The following is an 18,847-nucleotide window of genomic DNA, read 5'->3' as shown; positions in this document are numbered from 1 at the left end:
TTCAGCATCAGCAACTTTTCCAGACCTTAAGGTAATAGCCTTGACTTGCTCTTTAGCTTCCTTCCTGCCTGGTACTTCCGTGTCACTGGGAAGAGTGCCAGGTTGACGATTGAGCACTGCATTGGCTAATTGGCCGATTTGATTTTCCAAGGTCTTGATAGAAACCGCCTGACTCTTGCATAACAGCTTAAGTTCCTCAAAATCAGCACTAGTAGGTGCAGCCGTACTTCCCTGTTGAGGATATGATTGCCTTGTAGCATACTGTTGTGGTTGCTGGAATCCAGGTGGGTTAAACTGTTTACTCACTCCTTGCTGATATGGTGGCTGAATAGCATTCTGATTATTCCCCCAGCTGAAATTTGGATGATTTCTGTTGTTAGGATGATAGGTCGCTGGCACAGGCTGCTGTTGTCGCTGATAATTATTCACATACTGAACAGATTCGTTGACCAGAGAACATTGATCCGTAGCATGAGAACTGCACAAAGCTCACAAACCATAGCTATTTGATTAACTCAATATGTAGCCAAAGAATCAACCTTCATTGATAGCGCTTGGAGCTGGGCTGCAATAGCGGTGGCTGTATCAACTTTCAGAATACCTGCTACCTTGCCTGACGTCATCCTTTGAGTTGGGTTTTGATGCTCATTTACAGCCATCGTCTCTATAAGATTATACGCCTCAGTATAGATTTTAGCCCATAAGGCGCCTCCAGCTGCTGCATCGAGCATGGGCCGAGATTCGGCCCCCAAACCATTATAGAAACCAGTGATCACCATCCAATCCGGCATTCCATGATGTGGACATTTTCTCAACATTTCCTTGTAGCGTTCCCAAGCCTCGCACATAGATTCAGTAGGTTGCTGCGCAAACTGAGTAAGAGCACTCCTCATAGCAGCAGTCTTTACCATCGGATAAAACTTCACCAGAAACTTTTGCGCAAGATCTTGCCACGTAGTGATGGACCCAGCTGGTTCAGAATGTAACCAGTCTTTAGCCTTGTCCCTCAGTGAGAATGGGAAAAGCCTCAACTTGATAGCCTCATCAGTCACGCCATTATACTTAAAAGTGCTGCAGATCTCGACAAAATTCCTTATGTGCATGTTGGGGTCTTCAGTTGCCGCTCCTCCAAAAGAAACAGAATTCTCACCATCTGAATAGTGCCCGGCTTGATTTCAAAGGTGTTAGCTTGAATAGCCGGATGAAGGATGCTTGACTGAATGTCATCAATTTTAGGCCGAGAAAAATCCATAAGAGCTGGATCAGCTTGAACAATACGATCTCTCATGTTTACTGGTTCTTTCCGCTCAGTTCCTGAATCCGAATCCTCAAAATCTAACTTCTCCGTAATATCAAGAACTTCGTCTGTCTCCTCAGCTGTATCTAAAGTCCTCTTGCGAGCACGAGAACGAGTTTGCATAAACGCTTGCTAAAGTACCTGAAACACAACCAGAAACAATAAGTAACTACTACGTCCTAATCACTGAGTCCTAATGACCAATGATGGTAAGTACATAAACTAAACAAATACGCCGAGTCCCCGGCAGCGGCGCCAAAAACTTGTTAGGGCGAAATCACGCACTAATATTCACGCAAGTATACGCGTTCGCAAGTAATATAGAATACTTTCTAGTTCGTTCCCACAGAGACTCAGACTAAATTATTGTCTAATTAAACTCACTCACCAATGTATGATTACTTCTCAATGTTAAGACACTAACACTTAAGATTGTTGATTAAATATTAACTATAATTAACTACTTAATTAATCACTTACTTAACACTTCAAATTATCAATAATAAAACACTCATGAGATCACAACTTCATTATTACTTCCTTCAATAGCCATTGTTATTACCTTTAGCATGTGACAGTGATGATATTAATCGAATAACACGAAACTGATAAAAGTCAACTTTCATTGTACTAATACCATTCTACCAAGCATCCACAATTAAGATAGAAGTTGAATAGTCATCAATTATGTTGAGTTCCTATATGTCTACAGAAATTGACAACACAACGATTTAAGCACAAGTTATTCCTTTTGATTACATAGGGCAAATAAAACTGTTAGAGTTACCCACTAATCATGCACAACATACATGAACCTATGCTAGCATGGCAAGTTCTAAATCTCAAGATCCACCGTCGCTTCACAAGAGATTAACACCCTATCTTATATGTTCGCGACGTACATAAGACGAATACGCACAACCAATACTAGATATCATACAGTCATCACACACTAAAGTATTAAACAATTAACTAAAGAATTCCATAATAAATCCGTTGCAACCCCATGATCACGATTAGCCCATAATAGCATTTATCGTCATCATGGGTTCATATGAATTCATGATAAACAAACACAAGAAAATAATAACTAAACTAATTATATTAAAATAGAGTACGTCACAAGAGTAAATAAGTTCAAAGTAAGAAAACTAGCATCCAACGTTACAACGAAACAAGAATCACAAGAAAATATGCTTCCTCTTCGTTGCGGTGTGCTAAATCGGTCTTCTTCCTTATCTCTTTCGCTCCTTGCGTAAAAACACAATCTTCTTCAATCCACACTAGTAAAAACGTCTCAAATCTACTTATATAATAGTCCCATAAAACTCAGATTACATATAAGTGGAAACCAAACAGAAGTAGAAGTCCTGAAATAATATATTTTTTCCCCGACCCTGCGCGGCCGCTCAGCATAGCTGAGCGGGCGCTCAGCTTGCTACGCGGCCGCTCAGCAATGCTGAGCGGGCGCTCAGACCTCTACTGGAAAAAGTCTGATTTTGTTCCATTTCTTCGCCGTAATCTGCCCGTTTCTTTCCTCTCGCAATGGTGAACACATGCCAAGGCTTATTCTTGATGATTCCTCCCCCGAAATGCAACTAATACCCTGAAATGCATAAACACTAGAAAAACGCATCAAATACACAAAATACTTGATTTCAAGACACCAATTTAAGCCATTTTAAGACGTTCTAAGTGGTATAAAATGCCACTTATCACTTATCATAACTTATATTTTAGTACCAAAAATCAAATTTTAGATTCAAATTATAGTAATAACTACGTTCATTTTAAAATCAACATTGGACTTGCCCTTTCACACCCAAAAATTATCTCAAGATATTTTTCAAATTATATTTCATTTTCAAAGATATATAAAAATCCGCTTATTAATGTATATGACCATAATGAAAAATATATTGTGTGTTATTTAATAAAATAACATGGACGAAATATCATGTGTATACATAATAAAAACATGTCATGTGTTATTTAAGATTTTTTTTTTAAAATACTGAACACTTCCTATTATATACATTTGATTTGGAAATTACTCTAAAATGTAATATTAATATTGAAAAATATGCCAGCTAATTAATATATGATTCGAACAAATGCTCCAATATATTATATACATTTAATTTGGACATTAATCCTAATATATTAAAAGAAGTATTTAAAATGTGTGGATCAATGAATATTTATAAAAAGAAACTTATAACTCACTTTTAAATTCTTAAATTCTTATGAATTATTTAAATCTTCAATAAAATATACCTAAAAAAACTAGTAAATTTGTAATTGAACACAAATTTTTATTTGAAGAAACTTAAATTTGTGAAAATTAGAGATCTCAAAGTTCTACATTGTTTTGTGGTACAAAGTTTTAAAAAATATATTCAAAATCTACCAAATTATTGGAACAAAACATAAATTGGGTTCTAATTTATTTTTAAAGTGCTATTATGTAAAAAAATTTAAAACTTTTTTGCGGCTTATAGGGCTTTAATGGCCAAGATTGCATTAATTTGTTTCAGGTATATAAGTAATATAAATATTAACAAAGCAACTAAACTAATGAATTTTAGTTGTTTCCAATGTCTTAAAGCTTAGTTAAGCTTATGATCGTATTTTTATGTAAACCGAAAGGCACGATTTTGATTTAATATATGCAGAGTTCTATAAAATTTAAATGCACACAAACACAATATCAATGAATGCCCGTCATGCAGTAAGGATATTACACAGTTGGAGTTATCATAAAGCCTCTGGAGGATATCACACGGTTATACTTATAACTGGTGATTAAACCATTAAATTAAGAATAAGATTATATGTTTAGTCCGGACTCCGGAGATAGAATCGAACCAGTGCTTCTATAATTAACAAAACAATGCTTATATTTCCGCCATTTCATACAAAAATTTCATAAAATATGACTCCACAATGGGAGGGAAAGTTCCTTGTCCAATCTCTTCTATATATAATAGAACAAGAGTATAATTGATTTGTGAAAATCGAACTCATGTACTTTTTATTATACACATGATAGGTAAAGTGTATTTTGTTTAACTTTAAATATAGTTGAATTCCGTAAAAAAAAAATAGTTACTTGAATATTTGTACAGTTAAATATAAAGAATTAAAATTCACATATAAAGTTAGGCATAATAAATAAATGGATTATTATCTTATTTATTAATCATTTTTTAGTTCGAAAATATATCTCATATATTTTTAACATAATTTTTATTATAAAAAGTAATTAAAATGTATATATATAATTTTTTAAAAAATATTGAAAATAAAAACTCTTATCTATAAATAATTTATATTTGTATTACATTTTTAGATAAATTCGAATTATAATGAGTAAATATATTTTAGTTTATTTCGAATTTGAAATCACAACTTGGCCCTTTGTTTTTTTTTTGAATAAAGAGAATTTCTATTAAAATCAAACATCCAACATAAGTATTCCCAACACACACAATGGAGGGAACGGATAATCAGTGAAGCTATTAAGCATACAGGAACAAATGAGCCACCCTGATAGCATGCTTCTTAACAAAACTCAACGACACCCACTCTCTACTTCTAAGAACCTCACAACACTGGTCATTTAGCAATCCTGCTTCCAGTTGGTTTTGGGCCTTCCCTTTGATTGCTTGAACACTTAGAAGTGAATACCTGCTTATACGATGTCTTGCTTTTTAATTCCCAAAGCAAGTAATTACTAACAGGAAAAACTCCATGCAAGTAGTTAAAAAGTCCACTGCACTATCAAAGGCAGTATATTCAATTATTCATAGTGTTCTGCTTTATATATACGTTACAGGGTTGATCACAAGTCATAAACATAAATGATATGCAGCGGCCTGCCTGTTAGTACCGTATGGCACAAACCTACTACAGTGGAAGTTGCCTGCAGGTTGGACAAAACCACTTCCCTTTGAACCTTGTCTCTGGTGTGAGCCCAACACATTGGTAATGGAACCATTCCCCTCCTTGGCACTGTCAAAGTATTACAAGCAGAAGTGTTAAATAAGGATTACAAGATAAACCAACAGGTAACAAGTAAAAGGACAAAGTAGTCTTTTATCATGAAGTACCAAAGGTAAAAGATCGTTATGTGTAAAGCTTACCTCAAGGCTCAAACTGCAATGCCCCTTTGTCAAAAACATGACAATTTAATTTCTATGATTATACATGCAACAGAAAATCCTATAGAAGTGAATTAAATAGTATGCAGCACTTACCTCTGATTTCTAGCACAAGTGTATATAATCTTGGATTAATATTTGATTATGTGTATTGACAAATGACAGCAATATTTGAATTCTATGTGTTTAAATCATGAACCCCACGTGACTCACATTTAACCAATTAGTGTCAAAGATGCATAAAATAAAGGAAGACAGAGAGGACATAAAAAGGAAGTTGAAGACAACCAAGTAGCCATATGCACAATTTATTTACTCTTACAGATGACCAGTCATCAAAGGATTGGCTAACTGCCTAACGGGCATTGATACAAATGATCCGTTTTAAATTTTCTAAACCACATGTAGCTATAAGTGGAAATGAGTGCAAATAATTTATTAAAAACTGTAACCTCAAAATACAGCTGTTTTTGACATTATCAGAACACTAGTAAAACTCTACATTTCTCTTTTCATGTCACACCTACAATAACTTCAGAACATATGTTTCTTTTTTTTTTCCTTTTTGCCAAGTTTAGAACACATATTTTGGTCATACCATTCCACTGCTTAATCAGGTTAAACTAACCATAACCTGAAATTTATAGCCCAACCGGAAAGGCTATCTGTATAAAAAGTACATTAGCCAAAACCAAAAAAGATATAGGGAAAGTAAAACATAATGCACTTACATTTTCATTGTCACAAGCAATCATATCTCCGAATGATACCTGAAGGGTGAAATTAATGATTGTGGGTAATGAACACAACTCACAAGATTAATTTAAATTAAGTAGAGTCAAAGGAAGAACCTGATGACAGACGCAGTATGTTGGTTCATTAGGGTCAATAGGCTGATCAATTTCAATAGGGGCATAATCCTTCTTAAGACTGCCTGGAGGAGGCATGAGCTCGAAGTCTCTTTCACGCTCTCGTTCCCAATCCTTATCAATGTAACTATACTTCCTTGACTGCGGAGTTACATAATGTGGTTTCCGTTTCTCACTTTTAGGGACTAAAGGTAATGGGGGAAGGATTGCCGGCTCATCTGGTGATAATTTCCCCTCTACATAGCATGAGAAAAAAGTATAAGCTTCGGATAAACTGAAGCATGATATAACCTTTCTGCTTCTCTAATCTTTGCAAAAACCTTATTCAATTGTAAAACAGTCAACAAGTAGTCCAGAAATGCACCAATTACAATATTATATTCCATTCATTTTTCAGACAATGATAGTCCTTTTATTTGCAGCTCCTGCTTTTGTCGAAGACAGGGCCTTTCGGTTATCGCATAAACAATTACCAAAAAAATCATTTGAAAATTAAAAGATAGATATTAGAAATTAATTTAACCATAGTAACATCCCAGAAACAAATCTGCACCTTGCTTCAGATCATCTGCAAAGTTGTTCAGATCCTCATCAAGACGCTTTATATGGCTATCTATCTGAAAGAAGCAAAAAGTTGCATTTCAAGTTGTATAAAGTAAATTTAGAGTTCAGCTCTCAGTCTGTAGTGTTTCAATTTAATATTCCCATCACCTAAACTAAAACACACTAAAGTTGTCTTGCATTGTGTTGTTTATGGACAGCATCTTAAAGGCGCATTCAGTTCTGCAATTAAGTGTGTTTCGCTCTTAGGTGCAAGTTGTACGATTTAAATATGTGTTGTTTCTGTTTCAAAATCAGTAAAAAGGCGCTAAGAAGTGCAAAAACACGCTAAAAACACAGAAAAAAGCTAAAAAGCACACAAATATTTAAAAAAATGCTCTTCAAAGAAGGTAAAAAGAAAAGAAACCGTTTCTTCATGAGCATATCCACCTCAAATGCAACTCATTGATCTTCTTCTTCAACTCTAAATATGAGGATCATGAAGAGGAAAAGCAAGATTTTGAGGGGCTATAGATTGAGCTAAATGACTCCGAAACTTTGAAATTACTGAACATTATTGATTAATGCTTGATTATTGGCAATTCTATTATGTTACGTATGTTTTTATTTAGATTGGAAGTTTTTTTTTGAAACCAACTTTAGATTGGAAGTTAATACTTAATACTATGCCAAGTATTATTTTCAGGTTAATTCGTTATTTTGGTTAAAAAATTGCGCAATTAATAACACTTCGCGAACTCGCACTTCAAATTTGGGTCTTGCGCTTTTCAATAATGTGGGCCTTAAACAACACTTTCTCTGGATATAGTAAATGGGATATGGACAAAAGTAAGCATACTGAGAATCCCATAGTAATAGTAACAGCTACAATGTCTTTTTGCTATTAAATGCTAGTTCGAAAAGTAATTACATCAAAACAACAAAACACATATAAAGAGAACAAATTTAGAATACAAATAAATGAAGTGAACTTACAAGATCATAAGCTTGCCGCGCCAATAATACCTTTTCAGTACAAAGACTCAAAGCATTATCTTGGGTAGCTTCAATTTCCTTTTTCAAAGTTGCATCATCTTCTTCGTAATTCCCTTTCTTTATGCTTTGAGTCGCCAATCCCAAAGAATACTTAGTTTGCTGCCTCGTCTGGTTTATCATAGCTTTAATCACAAATTACACAAACCAATTAGACTAAGTTTCAAACTAAACAAAAAATGAAACCTTTAACTACGCGAATTACATCAACATACTATATAGTTTACCTGACACCTAGATTTAGCTATCGTAATGTAGTAAACAACAAACAAAATTAAGCAGTGATCCTGATTTTGAAATGTATTGTACCTTGTGAGCGATCATCAAGTTCTCGGACGGTATTGAGAAGCCTCTGGAGCTCCGCAGGCAATGTGCTTGCGTCTAATTTGCAAATTTAAGACATATGCAACCATAATTTTATTGAAATGAGTTAAATATAATTAAAACAAAAAAAAATGTATGCGTAAGTAATATTACTCTATAAAATTGGAAAGGAACATTGATTGTGAAAAAGAGGGGGAGAGATTTACATTCCAAGTAATCGTCGACGAAAACTCCAGTTCGTGCAATAGCCATAAGTGTCGATTTGATCGGATCGTGGGATTTTTCCGGTTAGGGTTTGTGGAATTTTACGGGAGAGCTGGTTACAAATTACTAATACCATTTCATTGGATTCGGAGGGAGAGGGACTAAAATTGAACAAAGGACCAAAATATCATTTTTCAGATTAAATGGTTCAAAATGTTATTTCTGAAAATAATGGTCCAAAATGTCATTTCATAACGGTACTTCGTCTTATGTTTTGTTTTTTTAATGTAAAACGGTACATAGTGTGCCGTTTTGGTACTTTAATTTTTTTAAATTTTTTTTATAATGTGCAAAATGTTAGTTAAAGTAGCATTTTGGCTCAAAACGGTACATCATATAGCGTTTTGTACCAAAACGGTACTTTATCTCCCGTTTTACGAAAAAAAATTAAAATATCAAAATGTTACACAAAGTACCCTTTTATATTTTTTGCATAAACATTACACGATATACCGTTTTGAAGTGATATTTAGAGCTATTTTTAATCCCGAGTGACATTTAGGCCACCACCCCCTAAAATTTCAGCTAAACGGTGCTGTTTATACCATACGTAGGGTAAATTCAATGTTGGTGACCATTTGACGATCATTTGGAAAATTTGAATTATTTATATCCGAATAATTAATATTTATGGATCAATCAAAAATCTGAATGTTGAATAAATAATATTATTTGATCTACAATTGTTTTTTGTGAATTCTAAATGACAAAATTTTGGCATCAACTACTAAATAATAAATTTTAAAAAACTTAGAAAAATTGTTTTTTGGTTATATAAATTTTAAACATTTAAAAATATTTATTTTAAAGACTACGAAATAAAAAATTGTAATTTATCACGTTTACTATACTATATACTATATAATTATAAGTGGAACACCTTATATTTGATAATTGTTAAATTGGTTATATTTGATAATTGTTAAATTGGTTATGCCGCAGTAAGTAAAGACACTTAAATATTAACTCATATAGATGTGAACCGTTAGATAAAATTATGAAATAACATTTTATAATTATAGGTTCAGGATTCGAATCTCGCCAGTAACATAATATGCTTAAACATTTATAATATTTATTCGTATATTCTTTATTTTTTGAACTATTTTAAAAGGTTAGTTATGAATAGTGTACATCAAGATAGGGTTAAATATCAAATTGGTCACTGAAGTGAAAGTGATATATCAATTCCTTCACTGATCTTAACGGGGTATCATTTTGATCACTAAAGTCGTATAATTATCAAATAGATAACTCCAAAAATGTGACGAAAAAATAAATATTATCTTTTGTTAAATTCTACACATTTTTCTTCAACGCTACTATAATCAAATGAAAAGTTATGAACTCTAGTATTTTAGATAATATATCTAGATTTTAAAACTTTTATTTACTATTTATTTTTAATTAAGTAAGATAAAATAACTATAAAATTTAAAATAAATAGTAAATAATTTTTTTAAAATTTAGATATATTATCTAAAATACTAGAGTTCACAACTTTTCATTTAGTTATAGCAGCGTTGAAGAAAAATGTGTAGAACATAACAGATGATAATATTTACTTTATAATCACATTTTTAGAGTTATCTATTTGATATTTATGTGACTTTAGTGATCAAAATGATACCTCGTTAAGATTAGTGAAGGAACTGATATATGGCCTTCACTTCAGTGAATACTTTGATATTTAACCCCATCAAGATATTAGATAATAAATTTAAATTTTAATTAGTGAATATTTGCAAAACAACTAATTTTATTTTTGTTAGATTATTTGTTATTTATGTTAAAAATATGTTATTTCATTAATTTAGGAACTGAAAAAAATAATTTATTTAATAAAGTAATTTATTTTATTATATATAATTTTTATAAATTTTAAGGTAGCACATATAAAATTGAAAAAGAAACAGGGGTAAAAAAGGAAAGCGGCAGCACTCACGAAGGATTCTGTTACAATTTCCTACATGAATGATTAAGAGAATTATGAATCATCCATATTAACAAAATTATTAAACAAATGAAATGAAGGTAAGAGGTAAGATTCAGTTGATGAGGATGTTCATTCATGAGTGTTCAGGACTAAATAAATGGGCCCAAGTCATATTTCACAATTACCGACGATTGAATTAGCTATTTTGACTAGTTTATTGATTTAATTATTTCGGATATAATTATTTGATAAATAGATTTTATTTATTTTTTTTGTACTTTTTACTAAAAAACTCCTTCTAGCACCTTTTTTAATATTAATTCTTTGGGAAAAAAATTTATTTCAAATAATTAACTAACAAAAATTAATATTAGAGTTTTATTTGGTCAAATCTCTAATTTGATTCAAAAAATTATAAAAGCTATTCCCCCCAAAAAAACTAACTTCCAAATAAGGCCTACATTTTTATACATCCAATTCTAAATTTCCCCCTCTGTTATGGATAAAATACTAAGGTTATTATTTGCTGTATTTAATAAAAAGGAACGTGAGCTCTAAGGCTTGATTTGACTGCTCTTGTGTTTTGTGACTCAATCTGCCTTAACAAGATGCCTACGTACCTTGCTGATTGCCAAGGATCAAGTCAAAAAACGTAGTTCTGATCTGTGGGGTGAGGCCCCTTATATAGATGTTGGGAGTCCTTGAATTGGACTTGGTATAGGAGACTTGGTGGGCAAGTCTCATAATTAGAATGGACTTTGGAGTCCTAGATAGTAGGAAACTGATTCCTTATCCTTTTAGGTCCCCTTGAGGCTAATCTGTAAGGATTTATATCCTTATCGGGACTCTTCTCAATAGCTGATTTTTCCCTTATTAATTAATTACGAAATTAATTAATAATCAGGGTTTTGGGCCTTCTTTGTTCCATCAGGCCTGATCTGGTCCATCAGGCCTGATCAACATGTTAACCTTTCTGGTCTGAATGTCATACATCTTCTTATTGGGCCTAGCAGTCCACACCTTGTACAATTAACGCAGTATTTAATTAAACTATCATAATTTATTTATCCCTATCATTTGCCCCCCAACTTTTGGGAAACATTGATTAGGTTTCGCATAAGTTAAGTCAATTTGTTCCCTTACAGGGTTTCGTTTTTCCGTAAAGTGTGGAGCAACCTACACATTTACAATGAATTTTCCTTTTATTCAGGAATTATCTTAATTTCCAGGAATTTTTCCCTTATTTCCGGGATTTTCCCTAATTTTCTGGATTTTTCCCTAATTTTCTTGGATTTTCCCCTAATTTTCCGGGTTTTTCCCTTAATTTCTGGATTTTCCCCTAATTTTCTGGGATTTTTCCCTAATTTTCCGGGTTTTTCCCTTAATTTCTGGATTTTTCCCTAATTTTCTGGGTTTTTCCCTTAATTTCTGGATTTTTCCCTAATTTTCTGGGATTTTTCCCTAATTTTCTAGGATTTATCCTTTAATTTCTGGATTTTTCCCTAACTTTCCGGGTTTTTTCCCTAATTTTATCCTTAATTTCCTGATTTTTCAGATTTCCAGCCTTTTTTCGACCAGGATCCTAGTCGAAATTTCGACCTGGATCCTAGTCGAAATAGGGGTCAGCCTTGCCATCCTGGTCGAAGGAATTCGACTAGGATCCACGACCTGGAATTCGACCAGGATCCTAGTCAAACTTTCGACCTGGATCTAGGTCGAAAACTCCCCCACTTTTTTAGCTCCTGGTCTTGAGCCTATTGACTAGGATTTCGACCAGGATTCTAGTCGAAATTTCGACCTGAATCCTGTTCGAAAATTCTTTGATTCTCTTGCTTCCTGGTCGAAGGATTTCGACTAGGATCCACGACCTGGAATTCGACCAGGATCCTAGTCGAACTTCGACCTGGGTTTTTAATCCCCATTCTTGAAAGATGCTTGGTTTATTCGACCTCATTCCTGGTCGAAGTTTCGACCTCAATTCAGTCCTATTATTTCCGTTATTTTCGTGTGTCTAGTCGAAAAATTTCGGGCAGGATCCACGACCTGGAATTCGACCTGAATCCTGGTCTTTTTTACCCGTTATTTTTGGGTGCCTGTTCGAAAGTTTTCGGGCAGGATTCACGACCTGGATTTCGACCTCAATCCTGGTCTTTTTTACCCGTTATTTTCGGGTGCCTGTTCGAAAGTTTTCGGGCAGGATTCACGACCTGGATTTCGACCTGAATCCTGGTCTTCCACTAGCCTTCTTCATTTGGCTTTAATTTAAGGTATTGTATTTTCCAAATCCTAATTGGATTTGGGCCGGGCCTTCTTTATCGGGCCTTATTGGGTTTTTCCAAATCTTACTGGGCCTCTTTCATTGGGCTTTTCCAAATCTTACTGGGCCTCTTTTACTGGGCTTTTCCAAATCTTACTGGGCCTCTTTTATTGGGCTTTTCCAAATCTTACTGGGCCTCTTTTATTGGGCTTTTCCGAATCTTACTGGGCCTCTTTTATTGGGCTTTTCCCTGTTTAGAATCCTCTAGAATTCCTAGGAATATTCTGGAATATTCCTTTTTCTGGGCTTTTTTCCATGGGCCTTTGTCCTTAATGGGCTTTCGTCCCTGCAACTTCCTTTTCCTCTTATATAAAGGACTGAGGAGAGGCTACTACTCCTTACCTTCTCATTTCTAAGTTTTCTTCTTTCTCCTCCTGCTAAGAATCTCAGAGCAATAACAGCAAGTCGGAGCTCAAAGCCTTTTTTAGGAGCGTTTCTTCAGGTAAAATCCCTCCCTTTTTCTTTTCGCGTCTATTTTTCTATTGTGTGCCCTTTTAAGATATCCTGTATGTGTCCTTTTTTGCAGATGGCTGACAAGAAAATGACTCGCTTGGCCAAGATGAACGTGGCTAGAAAGTCCAATGAGTTCCCTATCCGATCGAGGTACACTTCTTTAATCGACATGATCAATACTCGAGGGGACGAGTACCCGTCTGATGCGCATCTGGACGCGCACGATCATATTAGTGCTTTAAGGGATCCCAAGGAGCTGGAAAAGTTGAGCAGCTGCTTCAAAATCAAGGAACCTTTTAAGATGGTTCTTGCGGGTCCGGTCGACAGGGCCTGTTAGTGGAAAAAGGACGCGCTATGCGTCTATAGGGATACTCTAAGGGCAGGTATCAGACTCCCTTTTCATCCATTCATTCCTTTGTTACTGGCTGATGTGGGCATCAGCCCTTGCCAACTTCCCCCTAATTCTTGGAGGCTCATGCTGTGCTATCTGTCGCAATGCGCCAAGCACAATGTCCCCACTTCTGTCGCTATCTTCAGAAAGATTTTTCAGTTCAAGAACAGCCCTGATAAAAGTCCGGGTTGGGTTTCTCTAAACCAGCGCCCCACTATTCCCCATATCGTGAATGAGAAGTCCATCCCCGACAACAACTTGGGGTGGAAGAAAGATTTTTTGTTCATTGTTTGGGAAGGTGGAGACTGGGGCTCCCTGTTTCGATCGTCCTTCGGGCTGGCCGTGGATGGGAGCCCAAATGATATAACTTTGTCTGAGGAGGAGGCTAGAGCTTTCAACCTCCTTACGCAAGACAATGGGACTTCCCATTCTTGGGACCTTATCTGGGAGACCGTCCTGGTAGAACGCGGCCTCTCGCCCGTTCATAAGAAAAGTAAGTTCCCTTTCTTACCTCCTTTTTATTTCCTTCATTTTCTATTCCATTGATTTTTCAACTGACTTCGTTTGTTGCAGTGGTTGAGAAGATTGAGGAGGCTACCAAGCCTAAGGACCTGGAGACAACCAGGATGAAGAGGGCTGGGAAGGTCTTTAAAGACCCTCGCCTTGGTGACCGCTTCCTTGAGTTCCTCCTCCAGGCAACGGAGCCAAGCGAGGAAGGCCCCAGCCATGTTTTGCGCACCAAGCAGAGGCCAGGGGCCTATTTTCAACCTGCTTGGGGGATTCGGGGCAAGGATTCAATCGTGGGCAGCACGGCGCTGTCCAAGGAATGGTCTAAGCATTCCATCTCCCCGGTGGACTATCAAGACTTTGTCCTTCAACAGGACTTAGAGGGGAATGAGCTTTTTGGAGCCCAGGCTCTGGCGACGGTACGTCCTTTACCTATGCCCTTCATACTTGCCTTTTCATGTTTCTTTTCTCATACTTTTGCTGCTTCTCTTGCAGGCTAACGCCCATTTCCAAGGGGCAATTCACCAAGCTAAGGCTTGGAAGGTTGGCCTGGAAGATGCTAACAAGAAGTTGGAGGAGGCCAACCAAAGAATAGAGGCCCTTTAAGCTCAACGGGCCTCTTCCACTTCTGACCTGGAAACGGCCCGGGCCGAAAATGTTATTCTGAAGGCGCAGAAGGACAAAGCCTTTGACGGCTGGATGGATACCCAGGAATTCAAAGACTTGATGGTGGAGCATGATGCCCTTCTTCACCCAGTTAGCTATAAAGAGGGCTGGGATGCTGCTGTGGAGGCCATCCAGGATGATTTTCCAGAGGTCCTCGAGCAGTCCTCCTTTCCTTGCCCTATGCGAGTTCCGGAGCTTGGGGGCGTTACTAACAAGCTAGCTGATATGATCAAAGACGGCCCTTCAGGAAGTCCAGGCCACAAGAGGAAGGAACTGGAATTTAGCTCTGGGGAGGAGGAGGCTTCATCCGAAGAAGACCCTGCGCCTGCTGCGAAGAAGATCGGGGTGGAAGAGCCTCCAAGAGCTGCGTCTCAGAATCTAGTGTCTCCCGCATCCTCCAAAGCATCTGAAGGCAGTTCTGACGGAACCTCTGCAGGGACTTCTGAAGGGACCACTGAGACGTCCGAGGAGATCTCGGATAGTGGTTTCGAAGAATCTCAGCCTTCCGAGGCCTAAGTTTTTTTTTTGTATATCTTTTTTCGGGATAATATGTGAATTTAGTTTATGTCAGAAGTTGTTACCCTTCGGGGCTACATTAGATATGCTGTTTTCCTTATTTGCCTCTTTCTTCTTTACAATACTTAATATGCACTTAAACTTTAAGCATCCTTAGATTGAGAAATAATTTCAAACTCTTTAATACGAAGTCCTTACATAGCATGGGTTCGACCCTAATCAATAATAACTTGACAATGTAAACTCTAATAGAATATAAAGTCCTACGCAAGCAAAGCTTCAAGGTGCTTTTAAACCTGCTTGTCATAATGACAAGCAAGAATCATACTTCGACTATCTTACACATAGTAAACCTTCAGGTTTTGTGCATGCCAGGTTCTCGGGACTTCAAAACCATCCATAGTTTCCAGCTTGTAGGTTCCTCTACCCTGAACGCTCTTGACTTTGTACGGCCCTTCCCAATTCGGGGCAAGCTTTCCTTTTTGTCCGACACCAGAAGCTTCTATCTTTCTCAAGACTAGGTCACCTTGTTTGAAAAACCTCTCTTTAACCCTTAGATTGTAGTAGAATGAAGCCTTTTTCTGATATTCTACTATCTTTGCATGTGCCTTATCTCGCACTTCATCGATTAAATCCAGGGCTAACCTCTGCCCTTCTTCATTTTCTTCTGCATTGAAAGCCTGAATCCTTGGAGAGGAATGTGATATCTCTACTGGAACAACTACTTCTGCCCCATATGCCAACATGAAGGGAGTTGCTCCTGTCGTGACTCTACAGGTAGTCCTGTAGGCCCATAATATTGGAAGTATTTCATCCACCCAATTATTTCTTGACTTCTCGATCCTCTTCTTTAGTCCATCCAGTATTATCTGATTTGCTACCTCCGCTTGCCCATTGGCTTGCGGGTGAGCTACAGAGGTGAACCATAACTCAATTTCATTTTCTTCACAATACTTCTTGAATTCCTCATTGTTGAATTGTGTTCCATTGTCAGTGACGAGGATACGGGGAATTCCATATCGGCACATAATGTTTTCCCACAGGAATTGTGCAACCTGCTTAGTTATGATTTTGGCCAAGGGCTTGGCTTCAATCCACTTGGTGAAATAATCAATGGCTACAATCAGAAACTTCCTTTGTGCCGTGGCCATAGGAAAAGGCCCTAGAATATCCATCCCCCACATAGCAAAGGGAATAGGCAAGTTGATAGAGGTCAGCATCTCGGGGGGTTGTCTAATAACTGGTGCATGCTTCTGACAGCGATCACACTTCTTCACATATTCTTTGGCATCAGCCATCATTTCTGGCCAATAGAAGCCTAAACGGGTTATCTTATGAGCCAAGGCCCTGCCCCCCAAGTGTTGCCCACAAATAGCTTCATGCACTTCCTCAAGAGCCAAGCATGCCTCATCGGGCCTGAGACACCTTAAGTAGGGAATCACGAAAGATCTTTTGTAAAGAATCCCATCTATTAAAGAGTACCTTAGTGCCCGAACAATTAACTTCCGTGCTTCAGTTGCATCGCTTGGCAACCAACCGGTTTGAATATGAGCCTTAATGGGATCAATCCAGGACGTCCCCAGGCCTATAGGAGCCACAAGCTTAACATCTATGCTTCGTGTCTTCAAAACACGAAAGTACACACTTCCTGAACTTTCTTCTATCTCAGATGAAGTAAACTTTGATAGCACATCTGCTTTAGCATTTTCTTCCCTTGGAATGTGTTCAACAAGGCATTCATTAAATTGGGTCATCACAGCCCTTACTAGGCGGACATACTTAGCCATCGTATCATCCCTTGCCTCAAATTCTCCCTTTACCTGGGATATGATCAGCTTCGAGTCTCCACGGACCTTTAAGTTTTTGAATCTAAGTGTCCCAGCTAGACCAAGGCCATCTATCAGGGCTTCATACTCTGCCTCATTGTTTGTGGTTGGGAAGTCTAGCTTTATAGCATACTCAATTAAGAACCCATCAGGACTTTGCAAAACCAACCCTGCTCTACTGGAATTTGTTTTTGATGCTCCATCAAAATAGAGAACCAATATTCTTTCTCCTTATCATCCTTCTCTCTGTCCCCATTATCGACTCCCTTGTCTTGAGGTATGGTATCTTCCTGCCCCCCGACTTCTTGGTTGGGTATGGTACATTCCACCACAAAGTCCGCTAGTGCCTGGGCTTTTATGGCCGTACGTGGCTTATACTTGAGATCGAACTCTCCCAACTCTATTGCCCACTTAATCAATCTCCCACTTGCCTTGGGACTGTGAATGATATTTCTCAGTGGCTGATTCGTTAGCACCTCAATCTGATGAGCCTGAAAGTAAGGACGCAGTTTTCTTGAAGCCATTACCAAGGCTAGAGCAAATTTCTCAATAGTTGAATAATTTAATTCAGCACCATGCAGAATTTTGCTGACATAATACACGGGTTTCTGGACTTTTAGCTCCTCCTTAACCAACACCGCGCTCAAGGCGCTCTCTGAAACAGCTAAGTACAAGAATAAAACTTCACTCAGAACTGGATTGGCCAACAACGGGGCCTGGGCCATATACTTCTTTAACTCTTCAAATGCCTTCTGGTTTTCCTCACTCCATACAAAGTCTTTGATGCTCTTTAGTGACTTGAAGATTGACAAACACTTGTCTCCCGACTTGGAGATGAATCGTCCTAGCGCAGCAACCCTTCCTGTGAGCTTCTGAACATCCTTGACAGTTTTTGGTGGTTTCATGTCCAGGATCGCCTTTATTTTATCCGGGTTAGCCTCAATTCCCCTCTTTGAGACCATCAGTCCCAAGAATTTTCCAGATCCTACTCCGAAAGCACACTTTGTAGGATTCAACATCATCTTGTGGTACCTCAGGACCTCAAAAGCTTCCCTCAAATGGGTTATATGATCAGTCTTTACTAGACTCTTGACTAACATGTCATCAATATAGACTTCCATAGTCTTACCAATAAGATCCTTAAAACTTTTATTCACCAACCTTTGATAGGTGGCTCCTGCATTCTTGAGACCAAACGCCATAACAAGATAACAATAAACACCAAAGTCAGTGATAAATGATACCTTTGGAATGTCATCCTTATGCATTTTGATCTGGTTGTATCCGCTGAATCCATCCATGAAACTCAGCATCTCATGTCCAGCAGTGGCATCAATCAAAGTATCAATTCTAGGTAGCGGAAAACAGTCTTTGGGGCATGCATCATTTAGATCAGTGAAGTCTATACACATCCTCCACTTTCCATTAGCCTTCTTCACCATTACAGGGTTTGCTAACCACTCCGGAAATTGAATCTCCTCAATAAAACCAGCCTCTAAGAGCTTTTCTACTTCTTGTTTTATAGCCTCTTGTCTTTCCGGGGCAAAATTTCTTTTCTTTTGTTTCACTGTCTTCCGGCTTGGATCGACGTCTAGCTTGTGAGTAATTAACTCCGGGTCTATTCCTGGCATATCAGCTGCTGACCATGCAAATACATCACTATTTTCTTGCAAAAATTTCACTAACTTCCCTCTAAGGGGCTCCTCTAATGTGGCTCCAATGAAA

At 37.2% G+C, this 18,847-nt stretch overlaps 1 protein-coding gene and 1 non-coding gene across 2 annotated transcripts; one reads left to right on the top strand and one right to left on the bottom strand.

The window, feature by feature from the left end:
• Nucleotides 1–789: 789 nt before the first annotated feature.
• LOC141709315 (small nucleolar RNA R71) lies at nt 790–896 on the top strand. Its single transcript, XR_012569899.1, has one exon. It is a non-coding gene; the product is annotated as a small nucleolar RNA R71 (small nucleolar RNA).
• Nucleotides 897–5,027: 4,131 nt separating this feature from the next.
• Nucleotides 5,028–8,617, bottom strand: LOC141707721 (PHD finger protein ING2-like). Its single transcript, XM_074511061.1, has 7 exons — nt 8,453–8,617; nt 8,232–8,303; nt 7,866–8,047; nt 6,883–6,946; nt 6,312–6,565; nt 6,192–6,230; nt 5,028–5,311 (listed from the first exon to the last, which is right to left on the bottom strand). The coding sequence occupies exons 1-7, from the start codon at nt 8,496–8,498 to the stop codon at nt 5,207–5,209; spliced, it is 762 nt and encodes a 253-aa protein (XP_074367162.1). The 5' UTR covers nt 8,499–8,617; the 3' UTR covers nt 5,028–5,206.
• Nucleotides 8,618–18,847: the final 10,230 nt, after the last annotated feature.

The sequence above is a fragment of the Apium graveolens genome, chromosome 2, assembly GCF_009905375.1.
Source record: "Apium graveolens cultivar Ventura chromosome 2, ASM990537v1, whole genome shotgun sequence".
Classification (NCBI taxonomy): Eukaryota; Viridiplantae; Streptophyta; class Magnoliopsida; order Apiales; family Apiaceae; genus Apium; species Apium graveolens.
The sequence above is the reverse complement of the archived record's forward strand: the minus strand, read 5'-3'. Positions and strand labels throughout refer to the sequence as shown.